Raw genomic sequence first — 22988 nt, 5'->3', positions numbered from 1 at the left:
TCCTTTCAAATATTTAAACAGGGCTCTATCATATCACCTCTTAACCTTCTTTTCTCCAGGCTAAACATCCCCAGTCTTCAAAGGCTGCCGCAGCAGTCTCACCTGGAGGTTGGCAGGGGAGTGTTGCTGTGCCGGTATGGGGCCACTCAGGCCCTTGCACCCCATGTCCAAGGGATGAACACCAGGGCATTTAGAGAGGCAAGCCAACCACCGCCATCCCCTCCAGGGCAGCCCTCCAGGACAGCAGAGGCAAAACCCCTCTGGCCCTCTTCCTCCTCCTCCAGACTGTGATTCAGGGCTTCCCTCCGGCGCAGTCAGGAATGAAGGAAAAAGAGAGAGAGAGAAAAAGAGGGAGAGAACCATTGAGGTTGGCCTCTGCTCCTCTGAGGGACTGGGGAGAGGTTGGTTGACCCAAGGCTAGAGGAGGCAAGGAAGAGATGGGGATGGTTCAGGGTCTCCCATCCCTCGGCCCAGCCATGGGTCAGAAAGGAGGCTGCAATCAAGAATTGAGGAGGAGAGCCAGGAAGGAACCAGAGAAAGTCTTGAAGCCCAAAGCCCTAAGGATGAATACTAATGAGACTGTGTTGTCATACATACTATTGTGATACTAGTATCACTGGTACATACTAGGAATCACTGTTTTGTGGATTTTGGATGATACCGAATACTAATGTTAGGATTGTCCATGCCATTGCATTTCCCATTCTATGAACTTTTATCATATGGGGGGAATCAGGGGTTTAAAAAGGCACTTTCCTGGGACTGTTGCACAATTGTAGCATCTTCCCAGAGTCACGCTGACCAAATGACCATAGAGCTAAGCATCAGTGTTCCTGGGTGGAAGACATCGCCCTTTCCTCTCAAGGAAACATAGAGCTCCACACAAGCATGGATGCTGACACTCCAACAGCGCAGAACTCTGCTCCAGATGTTTCAGGCGAACTGGTGTCCTTTCTGCCAGCCTTCTCCGCTGCTCAGTTTTCATAACCGTACATAGAGACGGGAAAGATGGCGACCTGGATGGACCTGGCTTCAGTATGTAGTGATCTGTCCTTACACTTGAGGATCCTTTCTTGTCCCTCCATGGCTGTGTTTCCAAGTCTTACTTCTCTCCTGGTTTCTTGCCTATAGTCTCCATTGTGATTAAGGACTGGGCCCAGGCATGCAAAATCTTCACCTATTACATTGCTTACGCTGCTGGCTTTAGAGCTGGCTTCAGGTTATTTTGTCTTCCTAACATTCTCCTGCTGCCCTCCCTCCTTCTGCACTTTCTTCCTCGTTGTTGTTGTTCCTGGACAGCCATTCCAGGTCTTTCCTATTTCCTGCAACTAATCATCTGCATATCTCAGATTGTTGGTATTCCTTCCCCTGGTTTCCACACCTGCTTCCTCTGAGTCTCGCTCTGCTTTCCAACCGACACATTCTGCATGAAACGACAGAGATTGAGGGAGATAAGATGCAGCCGTGCCGGGACCCTTTGCTGACTGGGAACCCCCCATTTCTCCGCATCGTGTCCCAACAGCAGCCTCTTGTCCCAAGTGCAGGTTATGACGCATCAGGACACCCGGCTGGCATGGCACACTCGCTTCCTTAAAAGCAGTCTGTAACTTTTCCTGAATCCAGATACGGGTATAAAAATGGCATCCATGGTTCCATGTCAGCCAAGCTCAAGCAATCGTACTTAAGCAGCCCCCCCACCCAAAAGTCATGGATGCTCTGAGGGCAGCGACTGGCCAAAGTGATACTGGTGAAGCAGTGGCCATCCCAGCGAAGCCACTGCCATGAAGCATAGAGCCTGAAGGCTGGGGACATCTAGCAGTCCAGCCCCATTTCCATCAGGCAGGAATCCTCAACTGAAGCACCACAGAGAGGTGCCATTTTGGGCCCTTTAAAGGAAGGGGGTCCGCCACTCCGAGGGGAAGCCCACTCCTCTCTCAAGCAGCTCTTTCAGGGTCAAGGGGGAAGCCCCCCACAGATAGTGCCCCTGGAGTCGCCTCCTTCCTTCAAAGGGAGCAAACCCTCCGGGGGTCTGTCCTCTCCAAGTGAAACACACCCCTCTCCCTCAGACACTTTGCGGGAGCCAGCAGGCACAGTGGTTGGAGCATTGCGTGGGGACTCTGGAGACCAGGGTTCGAATCTCCTCTGCTGAGCCCTGGAGACCCACTGGGTGGCCTTGGACGAGCCACACTCTCTCAGCCGCGGGGAAAGGCAGCGGTGGGAAACCTCCTCTGAATGAATCTTATCAAGAAAACCCCTTGATAGCGTCGTCTTAGGGTTGCCATAAGTCAGAAGCAACTTTAAGGCAGACAGCCACAGCAGCCATGAGAAGCCCTTGCTCATGAAGCTTCCTTTCAGACCTTGGCTCAACTCAGTCCAGTTTGGCCCCATTTCCCACCCCCTCCGTCCCAAGCGGGCAAAGGGACACAGGAACCCCCCATGCCTCTCCTGGGGTCCCCAAGGCCCCCCACTTCGAGGCCCGTTTGTTTAACTGGGGGGCAGAAGGCACTCACACACCCCCTTGGAGAAACGTGGCAGTGGGAGTGTGTGTGGCCAGAGTGGCACAAGTGCTCCCCATGGACCCCGAGGGACTAGAGCCAGACCCCTTCCCCAAAAGCCACCTACTGATATCTCCTTCCCCGACCTTCTCCCCCCACAAAGGCCCTCTCCCTCCTGCCTCCCTAGGGGCTCCAGTCTTTCCGCATTGCCTCCTGAGGGGCCTCCTACCCACCCCCACAATGCTTTCCTCTACTGTTGGGGGGGGCCTTTTCCAGGAGACCCTGGCGACCCTCCCCTGCGCCCCTTCCTTTCCTGGAGCTCCTGCATGCCCCAAAGGGACCCCCCATTTCCTTTGGGGGTCTCCCAGGGGGTCTCTGGCCCTCTCCCCTGCCAGCTCTGCAGTGCCCCTTGGCAGGACCCCCAGCAAGGCGTCTGCCTTCTCTGAAGCAGCCCCACACGGGGGGCCATTTTGCTAGGAAGGGGGCATCAAGGGAGGCAGGAAAAGAAGGGTTGACACAAACGAGTTACGGGAGAAAATCTTTAATAAAACTTAATTAGTCTTTATAAACCTTAAAATGGGCTCTGGCACTGGTCATGTGCCGCCTGTGAAGGACATGCCTCCCTGGCAAAGCCGCCCACTCGATTTCGGGGCACAGCCTGGTGCCTCTGAGGGTGGGGGCGCCAGGACCTCCGGGCTCTGGACTCATTTGGCCACTTTGATGACCGCAAAGGCCTTGATGTCCTGGAACTTGTTGCAGGAGAAGTTGGTCAGCAGCTGTTTGGTGCCGCTCTTCCGGGGGGTGACCTCGAAGTGGACACTGACACTCTGCTTGGCCTTCACCGGTGGCACCCTGTGGGGGGGATGAGGATGAGTGGGGGAAGGTCTCCAGGCAGGCCCCCTGCAGCCAGCCTATGGGCAAGCGCCTCGCTAGAGCCCCCCAGTGCTGGGTGGGGAGTGCCAGAGGGGCTGGTCCCGCTCCTGGGGCCCCTCATCACCAGCCCCTGAGGCTCTCCATGTTTGTCTCTCGGATGGGTTCAGCCGCAGGACATTTGTCTGGGGAAAAGGCTTCTTCTCTTCTGAGGGTGGGAGTTTCTAGCCTACAGGAAATGTGGCTGCAGGGCTTTTGTCACCTTGCCTTCCCTCTGAAGGGTGGCAGTGCCAGTGGGCAGAGGTCCCTCGCCTTCGTGCACCACATGTGATGTGACTGTGGGTCCCAGCCTGGTGTTGCCACAGCTGTTAGGCAGCAGCCAGGACAGGGCTGTGGGACCACTGAATGGCAGTCCAAAGGAGGCACAGAGGTTCTTGCTTGGAACAGTGTGGGCCCTGTGGGTGTGCAGCTGGCACAGCATGGGCTGCCCTTTGTGGTCTTTGTTCTACATTCAAATAAAACACGTTCTGCCCTCCCCCCATCCACAGCAATGGAGTGAGGGTCTCCTTGGTGGCAGATCCCAGGGGACTGTGGAACTCCTTGCCAAGGGAAGCTAGCTTCCCCCCTCCCTGCAGGAAAAGGCCCTTTTGCTCCGGCAATTGGCACCATTTTGGGAGAAAGGCAGGACATGAATCCTTTAAATAATAAACAAACTGACTGGCTGCCTGGAAGCAGCTTTGTCACAGCGGTGGGGTTGGGGTGCTGTACCCCATTTCTTATATTTCCTGATGTTTTTTAATGTTGATTTTATTGCATTTTGCTGCCATAACTTCTTCTGCTTTTAACTCCACGTGATTTTTAATTGCCTTTGGGAGCAAAGCCTGGCGATGACAGAATGAATGCAGAACTAGATAATCCTTTTTGCTTGCTGGGTCCCCCTCACTTCCCTGCAGCTGCTTTCCAAACTTCCAAATGCTTTTGAGGAAGAAGAGCCTGCGCACTTGAGAGGGGACCTCTGCCCCCCTGTCCCCCCATGAGTGCATACTCACTCTTTTCGGAGCTCCCCCTCCACCAGGTCGCTTCCCTCGACCTGCAACACGCACTCTGCCACCTCCTGGTCCAGTGGGTTGGCAAAGACCACCTCCACCTTCAGCACCTGGCCCACCTTGGCCGTGTCTGGCACCTGCACCCAGAGCAGAAGCACAGGCAAAACCGCAGGTTAAGCGGAGCCCCTCTTGCCTCCACCCCAGAGCAGCGCAGGTGCAGCAGTTTGACCTATGGCCTCTGGATGGACATTGGGAGATTTCCCGGCAAAATAGCCTCCCAGGCAGGTTGGTGGGTGGGCACCAGCTTCTGGTCGAGGGTGCTTACCTTCAAGTTGACCGTGGGGTTGTCCAGGATGATGTCCCGCTCAACCACAGCATCGTTCCCCTCTTTGAACTGGCACACGGCTGTCGCCCGGATCATGTTGTCCGTCGTCAGGTGTTGCTGGTACTCATCATAGGAGATCTTGATGGGAAACGCTTTCTCTGGAAGAAACGGGATTGGTGTGGTCAGGGGTCATCATTATGCCCACTGGCCAAAGCTCTCCATGCCACCTCCCACCTAGCAAGGCCTTGCTCCTCTGGGGTTCAGCATGGGAAAATGGGAACCGGAGGGCCACCAACCCTGGTGGGCCACAGGCCGCCCTTTTGCAGAGACCTCTCGTCCACCCTGCACTCCCTGGTTTGCGGGGAGGAAGAGCCGCCTCACCTGCCCCACCCCCATGCCCCCCACCTGGGTTCTTCACACACACCTCCACTGTCTCTGCTTGCAATGAGCACATGGGGCACGGGATGTGTGTATGTGCATGAAGTTGCAGTGAGGCCACTCTCCCCAAATCCCCTGTTCCTGGGAGACTCACCCCCCCCCCCGCTGCGCCCCAAGTCCAGTGGCCCAAGAGTCTTTTGGGGGCTGGCAGTGGTGGAGGCACTGTTCTTTGGATTGGTCCCTTTCCAGCGGCGTTACCTTCCTTTGGGCCAAGTGTGACAGCCAGGGAGTCCTTCCAGACCTCATGGATGGCCTTCCCAGTGTAGATGATACTCCAGGCGGTCATGTTGGCAGTCAGGCTCCTGGCCGTAGAGGCCAGGTTGGTCAGCAGCAAGACCAAGTCGACGTCTTTGCCGACCTTGGGCGGGCTCTGCACCTTGAACTTCCCCGTCACATCAGGCTTAGCTTCTTCGGGCAGCCGGGCAGCTGTGGCGTCCAGCGAGCTCAGGTTCAGCTTGGCCCGGGCCTTGTTGAAGATCTCTCGTTCCTTGGCAGAGCCTGAAAAGGGCAGAACAGTCATGGACTCCTAGAGTTGGGAAAGACCTACAAAGGCCATCCAGCCCAACCCCATTCTGCCATGCAGGAATTCACAGTCAAAGCACTCCCAACAAGATGGCCATCCAGCCTCTGTTTAAGAACAGCCTCCAAAGAGAGAGCATCCACCAGCCTCCATTGAGGCAGAGGATTATTCCACTGCCATCAGGAACTTCTTCCTAATCTTTAGTGGAATCTCTTTTCCTGGAGCTTGCATCCATTGCTCCATTGTGTCCTATTCTCTCAATAGGCCACAAATGAAGGACCCCTTCTCCCCTGCCTCTCTCAGCCAGAGGAGGAACAGAGTGGGTGGGTGCCATGGTCACTCTGGGACCAAACTGCAAGACCACTGGACAGGCACAAAGTCGGGCAAGTCTGCTGGCCTCTGTCTAGGCCTGGCTTGGGTGAGGTGGTACAGGGTGGCCGCCTGTTCTCTGCTCCCTCAGCTGGCCTTCTGAGGCTCACCCCAGGCATCCTGTCCAAGCCCCCAGGACAATCCTGGAAGCCGGCCGGACAGGCTCTCTGCTGCTTCTGGCCAGCCTGCTTCTTTCCTGCCCCAGTAGAAGACTCTCCCACAAAAGGGACTGGGGCAGGGAATGTGCCACAGAGGGTCAAGGTGGCTCTGTTGGTCCACCCACGAACTTTGCCAGGCTCCACTACTCTCCCAGCATCTGTGGCCCTTTGCTCTGGGGAGGAATGCAGGCAGGGTGGCATCTCCATCAGGATTCCTTTCCATTTTTCACCCCCTCCCTCCCTGCTGCACTTCCCTCCCAGGGGTCTCCCATCCAAGGGCCACAAGGCCCCCACCTGAGGAGATCCAGTGTGCAAGAAGGTGGCCTGGTGGCCTCTTTTCTGGCAGTGATCCAGTCCATGGCTTTCCTGCCCATGGAGTGCCACCTACCCAAAGGTGGAATCTCCCTACTTCCCTTTATCTCTTTCCTTTTCCCTCCAGGAAACAGAGCAAAGGATAATCAGAAGCTACCTCTCTGTTCCTGCCCTCCATGTTCCTCTACCTTCTGGGTACTTGTAACTGTTGGTGACATCTTGGCGGTCGAAGCTGCCCACAGCTTTGGTGCTGGTGAACCTGCCCACGGACTTGGTCTCCGAATAGATCTTCTTCTTCTTCCCTGTGGCCGTGTCCATGTTCCAGGTGACACGGTCCGCATTGACCTCAGCAAAGACGAACGGACAGTCGTAGTTCAGGTCCACGTCTCCCTCCTTGATGGCTATCAGGGGAGCTGGGCCACACTGGAAAATGCCTGGAAGGAAAATGACCCCCACAAAGCAGGGATCCGGAAAGGGGGGGAGGGTTACTCAGAGACAGAGGCCTGCAGGATCGGGGCCAAGGGCTGGGATGGGGGCAAGAAGGGCCTTCTGTCCGCTTCCTCTGCTCCACAGGTGGCTTTGCAGTCCTTCATCATGTGGGCTAGGGGCCCTCAACACTCAAAGCCACCCCCCATCCTTCTGCTTTTCCTTTTGGGGACCCACTCTGGCCCCTGGATCATCATTTGGAATGGCTTCATCTGGTCAATGGGGGACCAGAGCTGGGCATGGGGCTCAGAAGGTGGCCACAGTGTACATCTGTGTAAGGTGGGCTGGGCAAAGGGCGGAAGGTGGGCTGGATGTGACTGTCCCATCCACCGACAAATGTCCCACTCCTCAGATGAGAATGACTACAGGAAGCAGTTTCACAAGCCTTTGAGACTATTTGGGCCCAAAGCTGCCTTTCTCAGAACCTTGAAGTGACACTGATTTTTCTTTTAAGGCTGCTTCAGACCTAAAGTAGCCGGTTCAGAAGCGAAGCGATCTGCCAGGAGCCTCTCTAGCCCTCTTGTGTTGTATAAAACACAGCAGATCCTACTGACATTTGCGCAACCCACCCAGATGCGGAACTACATCTGCCATTTTATCCCGCAATCTGGGGAGATCCTTTGGGAGCTCTTTGCAGTCTTTCCAGGCCCCTGAATACTTTCCTGACCTCCACAAAATAGGCTTCTGCCTCCTGCTCACCCTTAATGCCAGAGCTTTTATGGAATTTGTTAAATGGTGCCTCTGGCAGAAGAGACCTTTGAGGAACCCCAACCAGTTGCATTTTAAGAGTGGCCCATTGACTCCTACTTTCTGTTGCCTGGCATTTGAACCAGCTGTAGTTGGAAGTTGTAGTCTATACGAGTAGGACTACAACTCCCAGGATCACTTGCCTTGCTGGCTGGGGCTGATGGAGTTTGAAATCTAACAGTATTGGGAGGGCCTGACCTCCTGACCTCTCAACCGGCCCATTGATGATCCACAACCACAGAGGAGAAACTCTCTCTGAGTGGCAGCTGTTTGACCGTGGAACAGACCGCCTCAGGACTGTCGGCTCTCTTCCTCGGCCGAGGGTCTTCCAGCAGAAGCAAAAAGAGCATCTGCTGGGGGGGGGGTAGCATCCCCTTCCTCCTGCATGACACAGCTGGCACTGAGCCCCAAGGTGGATGCCCCCAGGGTCTTGCCCAGCTCTAGCCTTTCACAAGGGAGGCCAAACACAAACCGCTCCCCTGCCTCCCTGCCTCCTATGAGCTCTTGTACCTGAACTTTGCTCTTGTGGAGTGGCATCCAGAATTTGCCAGCCATTATACATAGCGCCCAGGTCAGACCGAGCGAACCAGCCTTCATTCCACACGTGGAAATTCCTGCGAAGAAAAGGAAGCGCGACTGGCGTGAAGATCTGCGAGGAGGCAATGGGGGGCATGCTCTTCAGGGGATCATGCTACCCCACAAACCCCAGGACAGAAGGCTCTGCCATCATGCCAACAGGTGGCCTCAGGGGGTCACTCTTGCAGGAAGAGACTGACCAGGGTGAATGGCTGACCAGGGAGAGGAGACAGTTGGGCAAGCCATGGAGGCGGAAATAGCCCAAGGCAGGCCAGGAGCGATGGAGGGGGGCAAAGACACACAGAGGTGCTTCCAGAGGGAGGTTGGGTGGCAGAAGAAGAAGCGGGGAGCCAGGAGGGGCTTCTACCAGATGCTGTCGTAGTCCATGTTGAGGGGGTTCCCGGCCGAGTCATAGTAGACATCCACCGTCAAGCTCTGGTCAGTGTCATGGGCAGAGTTGAAGTTGCTGATCACGCGGGCAGGGAGTCCAAGGCACCGAAGGACTGCGAGGAAGAGAGAGGCCAAAGGGTGGGGGGTGAGGGCCAGTTCTGACTAGAGCCGTGGCCTGGGACTGGCACCAACAGACCCTGGCAGACAGTGGGAGAGGGCAATGCCTGCCCCCTGGCCTACAGCTGCCATTCCTCCCCCCCAATGCTAAGGGGGCACCCGTTTCTCTACTTCATTGCTACACGTTTCATCTGTAAGTAGTGCCCAAGATGGCTAAAGGCAATGGGAGAAACATTTGAACAACATACGCCAGAACATATCGAAACGAACTGGGAGAAACACCTCTTTGGTCCCTCTCTAAAAGTGAGGATGGGGTGCAGATCCTGAAGTGTGTGTGTGTGGAGGGGGGGGGGTACATCCAAAAGCCTGGGACCAATGCTGGAGACAGGCCTCCCCCGGACCCTGCAGGCAGAGAGCGGTCACTGGCTGGCGAAGGCCTCAGCATGCCCTCCAACTGTCCTGACTGGCAGAGGCCCCTCCCACAACAGATCCCCTTCCATCCCTCTTCTTCAGATGCTCCCAGAATGTCCTGGACATCTTACTCCTTCTCCTCCTCCTCTTCCTTCCTCTCTTTGCCCCTTGCTCTCAAGCGCTTACTTCGTCTGCTGCAAACTGAGTCCAAAAGGCAAAAGTTGTTTGCATTCCATGTCAAAGATGACATTCGTCAACTGAAAGAGATGATGGCCAACCCTTTTGCCCAAGGAAGGGAAGAAACCGGGCCAGGAAGCCCGAAAGGCACCCGCAGCGGCCTTTCTCAGCGGCCGGGGAAAAGGAGGGAACAACAAGCGGTTTATTTAGAACACCCTTTAATGCCAAAGGGTGGTATATCATAACAGAGACAAAGCAGAACAACAAAACACCACAGTATAAAATGCTAAAATACTCAAATAATATGCTAATATGCTAAATACAAAAACAAGCAAAATCCTCCTCAGTGGCTACCCATCTCAGCCACATGTGTCCCAGCTTTCAACTGCTGGAAGGCCCCCAAACAAAGGAGGCTGGCCCTCAGCTTTCTCAGGGCTTCTGCCTTTAGGTTCAAACCAGTGCCCAGAAGCAGGGCCAAAGAAACACTTGGCACCCAGTGGCAGACCCTCATATTTCAGTCTGGAGAAGCCTAGTGGCCACATTATCCACCAAGCATGGATTCCAGATGCTCTTCAAGGACGGCTCCCGGCAGAGACCGTGGCAGTACTCCAGGTGCCACATGGCAAAGGCAGGGATGACTGTTGCCAAAGTCACGACTGGGGATCTAAATGGGGCTGCAGGAATAGTGGCGTCCCTGGGACTGGTGTCACACCTGTGGACCACTGGGATGGGGAGGAGGCTGGGGAGGAGGGTCTCACCCTGGGCAACCCAGCATCCTGCCATCAGCATCCTGCCCCCCAGCGGAGACAGCAAAGATGGGAGGCTCCCCTGAGCAAGAACCCTTTTTTAATTACCAGAGATCTCCATCTTCAACGAAAGAGGAAGTCACGGCAAAGAGAGAACAATGGCAGAAAGGGGCCAAACAGATCGGGAGGGGGGGCAGCAAGGGGGCATAGTAAAGAGAAACAGTCCATGGTTTCACCCCCGTCCTCACACCCCAAGAACGCCAAGAGGAGCCCCCTCTCTTTCCAGGGCAGGGGCCCTGGGATGCCTCTCTGCTGGCCAGTGTCACTGGTGTGGTCTGCTGCCCCTTGGCAGTGCCACTGCACAGGAAAGCATCCCATTGCCAGGGCTGCAGTGACTGCCCCCTTTCCCAAAACCCAGGGAGAGGGCTGGGTTGAGACCCCAGACTTCCAGGGGGAGCACCGGCCCTGCAGAAACAAGCTGGACCCCAGTCCTGGGACACAGCAGCCCCCGTCTCAGCTCCCTCAGCCTCCTCCAGGCCAATTGCCAGCAAGACCAGGGAGAGGCCGTCTTTCTTGACACTGGGTGGGAGCAAGTGACAGAGCCAAGGCAAGTCCTTGGGCCTGGGTCTGCAAGGAGGGATGCCTGCTGCCAGGGATGCCCCCTCCCTCCCTGTCTGGCCCCTCTCCAGGGAAAGTGAGGCTGGAAGGGAGGGCTGGAGCCCCTGGGCAGAGGAGGGCCAGTTCCTTCCCTGAAAGCCTCACTACTGGGCAGCACTGAAGCCCCAATGCCAAAGGCCAAGTCAAGGCAAACCTGAGAAATTTCGCCAGGAAAAGAAGAAATACACACACACACACACACACACACACACACATAGAGAGAGAGAGAGAATGTGTGCCAGGCTGCTCAGCATGTGCCCAAACCACTGCCTGGCTTTGTTGCCCATTCAGCCCCCCCCCCCCGCGTCCTGTGCCAACACAATGGGGCAGAAAAGAAAGCTCTCTCCACTGCCCCCAAAGCCAGAGAGTAGGCCTGGTGATGGTCTGCAGCCTGCTTAGAACGGGATCCATCCCAGGCTGGCCCCCAACCACCATCCTCCGTCCCCCAGCCCCATTTCAGCCCCATCAGCTCCCCACTGATCCATACCTGTGGCCAGCACTCCTGCAAAGACCCAGCACTGTCCGTAGCGGACCGGCCGAAATCCAGACGACTTCCATTTCTGCAAGATCTTCCCACTTCCTGACCAGCTGCTGGGGCTTTCTCCACCGGAGTAATTGCCACTCCAGTTTCCCTGTATGACTCCATTGTCATCATTGCTGTTGATCTGAGAAGGAAGGAAGGAAGGAAGGAAGGAAGGAAGGAAGGAAGGAAGGAAGGGGCTGCGGGGCTTCCTCAGCCATGGATCATGATGCAGCCAGCGAGACCCTGACTTTCCCTGGCAGAGCAAATGCCACCCTCTGTCTCACCCTGAAAGCTCTGCACAGCTTTCCACCCAAACCCCACTTTCCATCCAATCCCCACATATCAGAACCACCTTTTGTGGGCTTATTTCCAAAGGGACAGGCTGCTGAACAGCCAGCTTTACTCATCCAGCCCCACAAGTGGTCTTGGAAAGGCCAAGGGAGCTTGGAAAGGCGTGGGTGGATCTAGGGAAGCTGTGTGAATTCTGGACCGCAAGACCCCAGGCCAGTCACGCACAGCAGGGAAAGAGGCCCCCAGGGCTGGCCTTACCATGGCGCTGAGCACCCGCCCAACGTATTTGGGGTCGTTGCGGCGACGCAGGTCAGAGGTGGGGTCCTTGCGGTAGCTTAAGCTCCGGTCCAGTATGGAAAGGCAGATGTCCAGAATATCCTTCTGAAACTATTGGCAGAGGAAGGAGTTAGGCTGGCCAAAAATCTTCAGAACTCCAGCTGGCATAGGGAACAGAGACTGTTCCAGAAATAAGTTCTGGTCTGGCCAGCTGGGAGTTCCAGCGCTGCCAGGTGAAATGCCAAGGCATGCCCACCTTGGATTGGAACAGCTGCGCCTTTAATTTTGGGAGGCTCCCAGCAGCATCCCCAGTACACCCTGAGGGCCACCTCTCCCCTCCTTCTCTGCCATCTCCCCAACTTCTGTGGGCCCCAAAGAGCCTTAATTACTGATGGAAAGGTGAGCAGCTGAATGGGGGGGGGGAGTAGCAGCTGCAAAGGGAAGGTTCAAGCCCCCCACCTGCCCCCAGAGGCTTTAGATTATTCCTCTGTGAGTTGTATGGAGTACCTACAGAGCCTCCCCACCCTCCACCCCGCAACCATATGACCATAGCATGATACTGAGAAAGGCCTGGTTGCTTAGACCCCACAAAAGTCATTTCAAGGAGATGGAGAGGGGGGGGGAGCTCAGTCTCTTCCACCCCAGAACTTGGTAAGCTTCAGAAAGTGGGGAAGGAGAGGGGAGGTCTCATGAGGACCCCCTCCATGCCCAGGAAAGCTTTGGATTTCCAAGTTTGTTTCCAATACCATTACCCCAACCCATCTCCCGGACCCTTGCCTGCCCCCCAGCTGGCAGTGCCCCTGTCCCGTGCCTACCTGGCCAAAGTCCCATCCCCGTGAACTGATGCTGTAGGCACTGCCCACGAAGATCACCCCAGACTCTGAGAGGACGTACTCCTCGCGCTCCACATTATTCGGCATGAACACCTCATCCCCTGGGAAGGGGGGCAAAGGACAGGCAGACCCCGCCGTGAGGAGGGTGGGGGAGGCACAGTTGGGGATCACATTGGGAACTCAGGGCTCGGTCACCACACTGCCCCCCCCCGGAGGCCTCTGTGGGACTCCCACAGGTGGCCCCCCCCCCATCCCACAGTGGCTGTTCTTGCTGCCCTTGCATTGCACTGGCACTCTTTGGGTGGAAGGAGCTCCTCCTGCCCTCGCCATTGCGGCATATGAAGCAAAAAGGGGCTTTGGGTCCCAGGGGGAGTGAGTGGAATGGCTGGGCAGGGGGCTTGGCTTCATGGCCACTTCTTCAGAGGCCCCCAAAATGGAGGAGAAGGAGAGGCCCCCCCTTGCCCAGCCCATTCAGGTACACTCAGCACTTCAGGGCTGCAGGCAGGTACATGCGCAATCTGCAGGTGTATACATGCCTGTGTCTCTGCCAATCTGAGGGAGCCCCACAGGCAAGACCCATGGGGCGGGCCCCCTGCCAGCTGCTCTACCCACTCTCCTCCTCCTGGCCAGAGTCCAGTTGCCCCTCCATCCATCCCAGATCCCCTCTTCTGACCACCTTTGGCTGCTCTCCAAGGCCGGGGAGGGGGCAGCCAGGAGGGGAGAGAAGCCCCCAACTTGATCCTTGAGACCCCTCTCCTCTCCAAAGGCGGATGGGAGAGGGGAACCGGGGAGCCTTTACCACTCAGTATCCCAGTGTTGGGGTATATGTGCCAGAAGCAGCCCCTAACCCTACAGACCCCCTGTGCCCCATTACAACCTCCCTCCCCACATGGCACATTGATAGGAACAGAGTGGCCACAAGCAGCTGTTCTTAACCCAGAAAGACTGGAAGAGTGTCCTCCGAGTGTCCTGTGGAGCCGAATCCCAAAGCCCAGCATCCCTGGCCCTTACTTTGGCCCACCTTCCCTCTGCACACCAGAGATGCTGCTCTCTACTGCCCCTCCGGCCCAAGCTTCATGTTCCCTAGCCTACCCTGCAGCTCCAGGGTCCCCCTGCTGATCCGCAGCAGCAGAAGGCCCCTCCCTGCCCCCAGAATGATGTTGGGGGGCAAGGGTTCAAGGGGGTCTCAAGGGGTGTATGGGGTGGGTGTGAGGCGCCTGGTACCTGAGAGCCACGGGTTGAAGAGGAGCACGAAGGTGCCGAGGAGGGAGGAGGGTCCGCTACCCCCAGATCCAGTCTGGACCCCCAGCCGGTAGCGCCCAATGGCTGCGTTGGCCGGGCTTGAGATGGAGAAGCTCAGGGTTGTGCTGGAAGCAGCAGCGGAGGTCTGGACAGCCCTCCAAGAGTTGCCGCCTGGTGCCCCAGAAACGCCAAAGGCCACTCGAGTCTTGGCCTGCAGTGCAGCAGTTGACCCTGGGGGGGGGGGAAGCAGACGAGGGGCAGTTATGGTCTGGGGGATGCAGTAGGGTTCCCAGAGTGGAAACAGGGGGAGGGAGGGGCTTCTCTGCCTTTTTCTGTCCTTGTGAAGAAGACAGTGTTTCAGTTGTATGGTGAGGTGGGGGGCTCATTATCCGGCATCTTGAAAAGGCCCCCGCTGGGTCCTCTCTTCCTCTCCCCCCCCAGACCCATTTTCACCGCAGCAGCCCAAGCACTGTGCGTGTGTGTGGGGGGGGGGGCTTCTGCACTTTGAGCCACCCCAACACCGCCGGTCATGATGCCTTTCCCACCAGGCCCAGCCCTGGCTACAAAGGGGTCCCACCTGGCCATGGCTCCCTTTCCATGTTGGAAGTTCTGAGGATGCAGCCAAGGAAATCGATGGGGAACACAGGAGAAGGGAGAGACCAGGTAGCTGGGGAATGGGGAAGGGGGTTGGGGGAAGTAGGGGGGCTTACCAGTTTCCACCGTGAAGGTCAGTCCGCTTGCAGCCGGGGGGGCCTCCACCAAGGGTCAGAGAGATGTCAAAGGGCTTCCCCCTGCGCACCACCAGCTCCTGGCCACTGTACCGGTCAGTGTAGTGGGCGCTGCCATTCTCCTTCAGTTTCCAGTCAATCTTGGCTTTGAAAGCAAGAGGGGAGAAGAAAGGCCATAGGGTCATGGAAGAAACCAAAAGGGCCGTCCTGTCCACCAGGAGATGCCCTGAACCTCCTCTAATGCCGCCCCATCTGACTCTGGGGAGGGGGCTCTGGAAGGAGACCCCCAGCCCCTCCAGAGAGCACCCCACATAGGACCAGGCCTGTGGACCGAGGCTGGCCTTTTCCTGCCTTTGGGGCTCCTGCCGACCAACCGAACATCTTCCCCCTTGTTGGAATGGCACAGGCAGTGCCCATGGTGGCTGCCACAGGGGTCTCCTGGCACCCCCCCCCCCGCCTCCTCCTCTGCACAGAATCATGGAGCTGGAAGAGACTTCAAGGGCCATCTGTTCCAAACCCCTTCAGCCATGCAGGAAAGTGCCTCCTCTACGGGTGCCAGGAGCCATGACTTGTGGCTGCCAGGTTTGCTCAGGTGCAGTTCCCTCCTTGCCCACCTGGGAAGCTGGTTCTGAGGGTGAGCCTGGCCTCCACCTCCCTGAGTGTCTTGGGTGTGAGAGGGTGATTCGCCCTGCGCTGAATGATGCCGCTCCTCTGCTAGGAGCGCTGCCTGGCTCGGCCTTTCTTTCCTGGGGCACCCCAGGGCCACTGCCGCCTGCACCTTGGCCCCACTTTCCGTCAATGCAAGGGAGGGGGAAATGGCCCTCCGGCCCCATCTGGATGCGTGGCTATGTCCCTCGAGGGCTGGCTGGCTTGAGGGCACTCCTGCTGCCAGCCCCACTCTTGGTCCTGGAGGGAGAAAGGCCATGCTCCCACAGAACAGCGGGAGAGGAGGCTGTGGCTTTCTGGCTCATTTCCTCTAACGGTAACTCTGGCGACTGCCAGAGCCACGGCTGCAGGGGAACATGGAGGTGGGGGCTGGGGGGCAGGAAGGTGTGGGGAGAGAGACCCCAGAGAGAAGGAGACAGGCCAGGGGAAGACCATGCCCAGGTGGGTCTCATGCCCTCAGCCCTCCTGTCTTGTGCCCCTCTGCCCTTCCTTCCTCCCTTTCCCTTTGCTGACCTGTGCCAGGTCCTGCTTTGCTCTCCCCCCTCTTGTTTGGCCAATCTAGGTCTGGCACCAGGAGGGCAGAGGGGTGAATGGGAGACCAATGCAGGGTCCTGCACAAGGGAGGGCCAGAGAGAGAGCCATCAAAGTGCAAAGCCTTTTCCTTTTGCTAGGGGTTCCTGGAGCACCCCCCTCCCCTCACTTGCTGGGCTGTCTAATGAGTCTGAGGAATACTGGCCCACCTTCCCTGGGGGGACCGCCTTCCTCAATGCTTGCTGATGAGTGAAGGCACCCCTTGTGCCCCTAGTTTGGGAAGACAGCTCTGCCATTGCATCCCATGTGCCGCCCAGGTGGCATCTGGCTGCAGTGAGCGGATGTGCCCCCTACCAACAGTGAGCTGTTATCGCATAATTGTCGCTTACTATCTGATGTTCTGTTGTTGGCTGTTTATCGATCCATTCCCTGTATTCCTATGTACTGTATATGTATTATCCTACTTGTGATTATGTATTTTCTCTGGATAATGATTAACCATCCATTATGAAGCCTTGCCCTCCCTCCAGTCCATCTGCCTTGGTCCAGACCTCGGAGGTTGAGAGGAACTGCTGGACCTCTTACCCTTTCCCTCCACCACTCCCTTCTCCTTCTGTGTCATGTCTTTTTAGATTGTAAGCCTGAGGGCAGGGAACCGTCTAACTAAAAAGATTGCATGTACAGCGCTGTGTAAATTTACAGCGCTTCATAAATAAAGGTTAATAATAATAATAAAAATTATAATCACTTGCTGGACACCTGGGAGCATGATGCTGCCTGGGCATCTCCCACTCTCTGACAGCCATGGCGGGAGGGCACTCCAGCCATTTCAAGCTTGTGGGGGGCATAAGAGGCCGTACAATACTACGAGGGCTGAATGTCAGAACCTACCTGCGTGGTGTGGCCTTTTAGGAAGGGCAGTCAGGAAGCATCAAATGGGGCAAAATGCAACCGCTAAGCTGCCACACACCCCAAGCTGGGAGCTTTGCATGCTTGCCATTTTTTTCCTGGGCTCAGCCTGAATTGTTGGTTGCAACCTTCTGAACAGTTTCAGGGCTACGGCCAAACAAAGATGCCCATCTCTAGGGCACATCCATCACAGTGGCAAGAGGGCCTTTCCTGGGGCACAGTGGTGCCGCTGCAGCCCCCTTCTCCTAACCAGAGGAGCATCTCCAGGCAAGTGGGTCCCTCTTTGTGGAATGTGGCCCTTCCATAATGGGGTCCCTTCCCTCCAGGCAGCCCCCAGGAGAGGTACTAAGGCACCCCTAAGGCTTTCTTCCAGCCCCGGACACTAGTTTTAGCCCAGTATTGTTCCTAACCCTTATTGCTTCATTTTAGGTTTATTGCACTCTGGCTCGGTGGCCTTTGGCAACAAAGGGCAGCTTCAAAATAAGCAAACTGTCTGCCAACTTACCCGCCATGAGGTTGCTCCTGGGCTCCTTCAAGCTCCCTGGACAGTGTCCTGTGAAGGGCTGAGGCTACTCCTGTGGGGCACCTAGGAGCCTCTTTTATGGAGCCCCAAAGGGGCGGAGGAGGAGGAGGAGGAAGACCTGGCGGCCCCTCCTCCTTCTCCTCTTGCCCAAACCCAAAGGCTTGCCCAAGGAGGCTCCCAGCAGCCACACTGGGGATGATGGTGGTGGTGATGGTGACCTGTCCCCAGCCCCATGCCCATGGTGCCGCCTTGCTGGCCCTGCCCTCTGCCATAGGGAGGCGGCCTGGTGATGCCTGGGGCTGGTGAGAGGTGCTGGCTGGGCGGCTCCTGCATCATAAGGATGAGTTGTCAAGGAAGCCTGCGAGGCCAGAGTCATTTCCCGGGAAGAAGGCAGGCGGGGGGCATTCCCATCAGTGACTCCATAAGTAAAGAGAGTGCAACTGGTAGCTCTTGCACCACGAAGGGGCCACAGGAGGCAGCTGGGCCACAGAACAGGCCATGGGGCCTGGTGGTGCTGACCCCTACCACCGACTGGCCAGCCCACCAGCTTCTACAAAAGGTTAAGAGGTGATATGATAGCCCTGTTTAAATATTTGAAGGGATGTCATATTGAGGAGGGAGCAAGCTTGTTTTCTGCTGCTCCAGAGACTAGGACACAATGGAACAATGGATGGAAGCTGCAGGAAAAGAGATTCCAGCTCAACATTAGGAGGATCTTCCTGAGAGTAAGGGCTGTTCCACAGTGGAACACACTCCTTCCTTGGAGTGGAGTGGAGTCTCCCTCCTTGGAGGTCTTCAAACGGAGGCTGGATGGCCATCTGTTGGGGATGCTTTGATCTGGATTTCCTGCATGGCAGAAGAAGGGGGTTGGACTGGATCAGGGCCCTTGCGGTCTCTTCCAACTCTATGATTCTATGATTCTATGCCTCTACTGGAGCTACCAGATGGATCAGTGGGGAGAACAGGGGCTCCCTCCGGTCGTGGCCAAGCACCTGTTGGTTCCTGGTCCAGACACCATTCTGAGCAAATGAATCAGCCTCCAGATACCCATCTCCTCCCGAGTCAGGCTTGACTACACCGAAATACTCCTGCTATGCTTTCGACACGCTCCGCGTATGATTCTCAAGCAGAAACGCAGGGAAACCTTTGCAGTCACAGGATTCCTGGGTGAAGTGGGAAGCAGCCCCTCCGGCCGCAGGCCAAGAACGGCCTTGTCCCCCACCCCCCAAATGGTGGGCCTTGGCACCCTCAGTCACACAGAGGACCCCCCCCCAGTTCTCCCTCTGAAGCCCCCCTCTCTCCCTCTTGCTCAAGAAATACCCCAGAAGGGGAGAGGGCCCTTGAGGCAAACCGGGCACCATGAAAAGCCCCTAACAGCCTCAAGGGCTCCTGGCATTATGGGGGCAAAAGGTGAGTGCAATCTCCCACACAAAGACCCACCTCCATATTGGAAAAAGAGAAATAGGGGGGAGACACACATATGCACATGTGCTCTTGGCACAAGCACTCTGTAGTCCAGGCTTGGCTGGCCAGCTGACCCCTCTACAGGGAACAATCATGGCCGAAGGAATCCTCCCTCCAGGCCCTAAAAAGAAGCCCTGAGAGAAATCCTCCCCCGCCCTCCGCGGCTGCCTTTGACTCACAAGGCACACAGTGCTATCTGGGGTCCCCATCTCCCTCTCCCTCTCCCTCCTGCCCTGGTCTATTGCCCCACTGGCTCCTGGCCTGGCCCTCTTGGCTTGCCTTCCCTCCTCTTGCCCAGCTCCATGGCTCAGCCTCAGCCTTCCCTTCTCCAAAAGGCAGCCTCCCTGGAGAGTCTTCCTGCCCATGCATCACCTTTGGCCTCTTCACCAGCAACATGGGCCCACTTGCTCTCCAGAACTTAACTGGGTGCTGGGGGGGGGGGGAGCCGGGAGACACTGGCTGCTCGCTTGGGCTGGTGCCAGGAACCCTGGGGGCGTCCCTGCTGCTGCTGCCTCGGAGTGGCCACTGACCAGCATCTCAAGGGCTCTCCTGCTGTCCCCCTCCGAAGGTCCTCTGGGGCTGGATGGCAGCAGGTGGGTGAAGAAAGGGCTCCCTTTCAACTACAGAGACACTTCTTTCCACAAACGCTCCAAGCCTGGCATCCCAACGTGAGAGAGACACAATGGGGAGCCTTGCCAGCATCAGACCCTGGCTCCCGCGGCTCCTTCATCCACCGGGCGCCAAAGGAGACATGGAAGGAGGGTCTGCCGCTTTTTTCCTGGGGGATGTGGGCCTTGCTCCTGCATTGCCTGGGGGGGAGTCAGGGGCCACAATTTGGGCATCAGAGCCGGTGGGGAGGCAGCCCTCTCCCTCGCTGGCCCCTGGCCTTTCCGCCCACCCTGGCATCCCCTTGCTTTGGCAGAGAGGCTGGGACCCAGCAGGATGGCCCCCGGTGTTTCTCCATGGCTGCGTGACTCGTGATTGAGGCTCAGGGGATTAGGAAACCCGGGGGAAATGCTGGAGCAATGCGGGCGGGCGCTGCGGGAGGAAGAGCTCAGCAGGAAGGGCTGGAGCAACCCGGAGGGAGCTGTTGGGCAACCTGGCTGCTTGCCCGTTGGGCCTAGGGGGCTGGCTGACCACATTCCTCAGAGCCTGGGAGGCTGACAGGACCATGATTTGTTCCTACAGATTGATCTAGCAGCACATGTGTGCGCGCATGTGCATGTGTGTGTTAACTACTTTGACGAAATCGTTAACCACCAAGCGATTTCAGTCTTAGTTGCAAAGCAGCTCTCAGAAAGACCGTCTGTTGTGGCCATGAGGCTGACGTGTGGCCGACTGTCCACCCTTCCCATCTTGCTTTTGCCACAGACACACATGGCTGGGGTTCAGGGAAGCCACTCTCTTGGGGAGAGGAGTGACCGGTGCAGCAGCCGGACGCTTCTAAAGAGGCCAGAACCAACAGCAGACAGCGAGGGTCTTGCTGAGCCCCTCCAGCCGGCCGAATCCCTGCAGGTGGGGGGCTACAAGGATGGGGGGCTGCCCTGCTTTCCAACATTGGGGTTCTCCAGAGGCAGCACCTGATGAGGGCACATTGGCACTGGGCCCGGCAGACCTCATAGAATCATAGAGGTCGGTGAAAAATAAATCCCATATTATATACTTATTATATATATTTTTGTTACTTGCTTTGTTGTATATGCATATGTACTGTATGCTGTAAACCGCTTTGATCGTAGGAAAAGCGGTATACAAATAAAACATATTATTATTATTTATTATTATACGATCTATTGGACGAACACAACGCCGACCTGGCATGCATCACGGAAACCTGGCTGGGGGAGGATAGCTGTGTGACCTGGGCAAAGGCCCTCCCGGCTGGGTATGCAGTACAGGAGCAGGTATGGGAAAGTGGGTGAGGGGGAGGTGTGGCTATGGTCCATAAAAGCCATATTACCTTGACCAGGAATCCGGTTCCGAAACTGAGACACATCGAGTGTGTTTACCTGACTCTGAAGGCCAAGGACAGTCTGGGGACCCTGTTGGTCTACTGTCCACCCCGTAGCCTAATAGACTCCCTGGCCGAGCTGACACAGCTGGTCTCGGAGCTGGTGTTGGAGTCCCCTTCGAGGCCGGCTTATCAGATCTGACAGGTGCAGCTCGGTTGTTCACGGACTCCATGACAGCCATGGGCCTGTCCCAATTGGTCTCGGGTCCTACACATTGTGCTGGCAACACACTCGATGTAGTCTTCAGTATGGACTGAGAACATCCGTGGGTGGATATAAATGATATTTCCCCCTGTTATGGATGGATCACTCTCTGGTCAAGGTAGGACTAAAAGCCATGGTCCAAAAACCCCTCGGGGGTGGAGGGCCTATTAAAATGGTCCGCCCTCGAAAGCTGATGGAACCCAAAAGGTTCCAAGAAGCCTTAGAGGGTGCTATGTTTGGGAACGATGGCGATTCTGTCGATACCCTGGTTGATAACTGGAATATGAAACTTACCGGGGCAATAGACAGTATCGCTCCCAAGCGTCCTTACCAGCCTGCTCCAAACAAAAGACCCTGGTACACTAAAGATCTTCGCCAGATGAAGCGGGCTGCGCAACAACTAGAGCGCCACTGGCGGAAACATCAGAACTTACCTGACAAGACACTCCATGAGAACATCTTGACGCCAATCTTTTGACAGAACCTATAGCAGAGACGTCCAGTGACTCTGGAAACAAGGTTATTCTGGATCGCTTTGAGTTTGTTAGTACCAAGGACATGGACAAGCTTCTTGGTCAGTTGAAAAGGACGACTTGTCCTCTTGACCCTTGCCCTTCTTGGTTGACCGTTCAGGGAGGAGATGCTATAAAAACTGCATTACATCTTATAGTAAATGCATCTCTTCGGGAAGGTATATTTCTGTTGCCCTTAAAAGAGGCAATAGTAAAACCTATTCTGAAGAAACCTTCCCTTGATCCCCTGTTCATGAGTAACTATAGACCGGTCTCCCTATTACCATCCTTGGGCAAGGTGATTGAGAGGGCAGTCGCCTTCCAGCTCCAGGCTGTCTTGGATGAAGCCAATTATCTGGACCCATTTCAAACTGGCTTCAGAGTGGGACACGGAGTTGAGACTGCCACGGTCACCTTAGTCGATGATCTCCGTCTGGGCATCTACAGGGGAAATGTAACCCTGTTAGTGCTCTTGGACATCTCTGTGGCCTTCGATACCATCGACCATGGTATCCTTCTGGAACGCCTGAGAGATTTAGGTATCGGGGGCACTGCGCTCCAGTGGTTCCGATCCTATCTCTCGGGAAGGCTCCAGTCGGTGAGGCTGGGGGACAGTTGCTCTCGTAAAAGAGAGCTGGCATCTGGCTTCCCTCAAGGCGCCATTCTGCCCCCCATGCTGTTTAACATTTACATGAAGCCACTGGGAGAGATCATCCGGAAGCATGGAGCTCGGTGTGATCAGTACGCTGATGACACCCAGATCTATCTCTCCATGTCTCCGACTGAGACAGTGACTAAGGATGGCATCTCTCCTCTGGACGCCTGCCTGGGGTCAGTAATGGGCTGGATGAGGGAAAACAAACTCAGGTTGAATCCAGAGAAAACAGAGGTACTCGTGATAGGTTCGCCTGGCCCGGGCAGGGAAATTTGCCATCCTGTCCTTGATGGGATTAAACTTCCCCTGAAGGACAAAGTCCGCACTTTGGGAGTACTCCTGGACTCATCTCTACAGTTATCATCCCAAGTGAGTGCTTGGTACCAGCTGCGGCTGATATGCCAACTGTGTCCCTGTCTGGACCAAAAGGACCTTGAAACGGTAGTACATGCGCTGGTAACCTCTCGCTTGGATTTCTGTAATGCGCTCTACATGGGGCTACCTTTGTACCAGGTTCAGAAGCTTCAACTAATTCAAAACGCTGCAGCCAGATTGGTTGCTGGAACCTTAAGGTCAGACCATATAACACCCGTTTTAAGATCTCTTCACTGGTTGCCAATTAGCTTCCGGGCTCAAAAGAAAGTGTTGGTTATTACCTATAAAGCCCTATATGGCTTGGGCCCGAGTTACTTGAGGGAGCGCCTCTCCCTACACAATCTGCCCCGCACCCTCAGAACAACGGGGAAATATTGACTTGAATTGCCCAGGGTAAAATTAGC

General features: G+C 56.1%; 1 protein-coding gene across 1 annotated transcript; it reads right to left on the bottom strand.

Moving 5' to 3' along the window:
* Positions 1-3029: 3029 nt before the first annotated feature.
* Positions 3030-17351, bottom strand: LOC121928058 (protein-glutamine gamma-glutamyltransferase E-like). The gene is given in 16 exon segments (XM_042462268.1): positions 3030-3347; positions 4415-4548; positions 4737-4894; positions 5373-5672; positions 6722-6967; positions 8277-8380; positions 8710-8845; positions 11328-11505; positions 11913-12041; positions 12746-12864; positions 13988-14236; positions 14716-14758; positions 14760-14878; positions 15348-15447; positions 16822-16835; positions 17345-17351. Coding segments are annotated over 16 exon segments (2184 nt in total). The 3' UTR covers positions 3030-3199.
* Between the last annotated feature and the right edge of the window lie 5637 nt (positions 17352-22988).

This window comes from Sceloporus undulatus, chromosome 4, assembly GCF_019175285.1.
Source record: "Sceloporus undulatus isolate JIND9_A2432 ecotype Alabama chromosome 4, SceUnd_v1.1, whole genome shotgun sequence".
Lineage (NCBI taxonomy): Eukaryota > Metazoa > Chordata > Lepidosauria > Squamata > Phrynosomatidae > Sceloporus > Sceloporus undulatus.
This window is presented reverse-complemented; position numbering and strand designations above follow the sequence as displayed.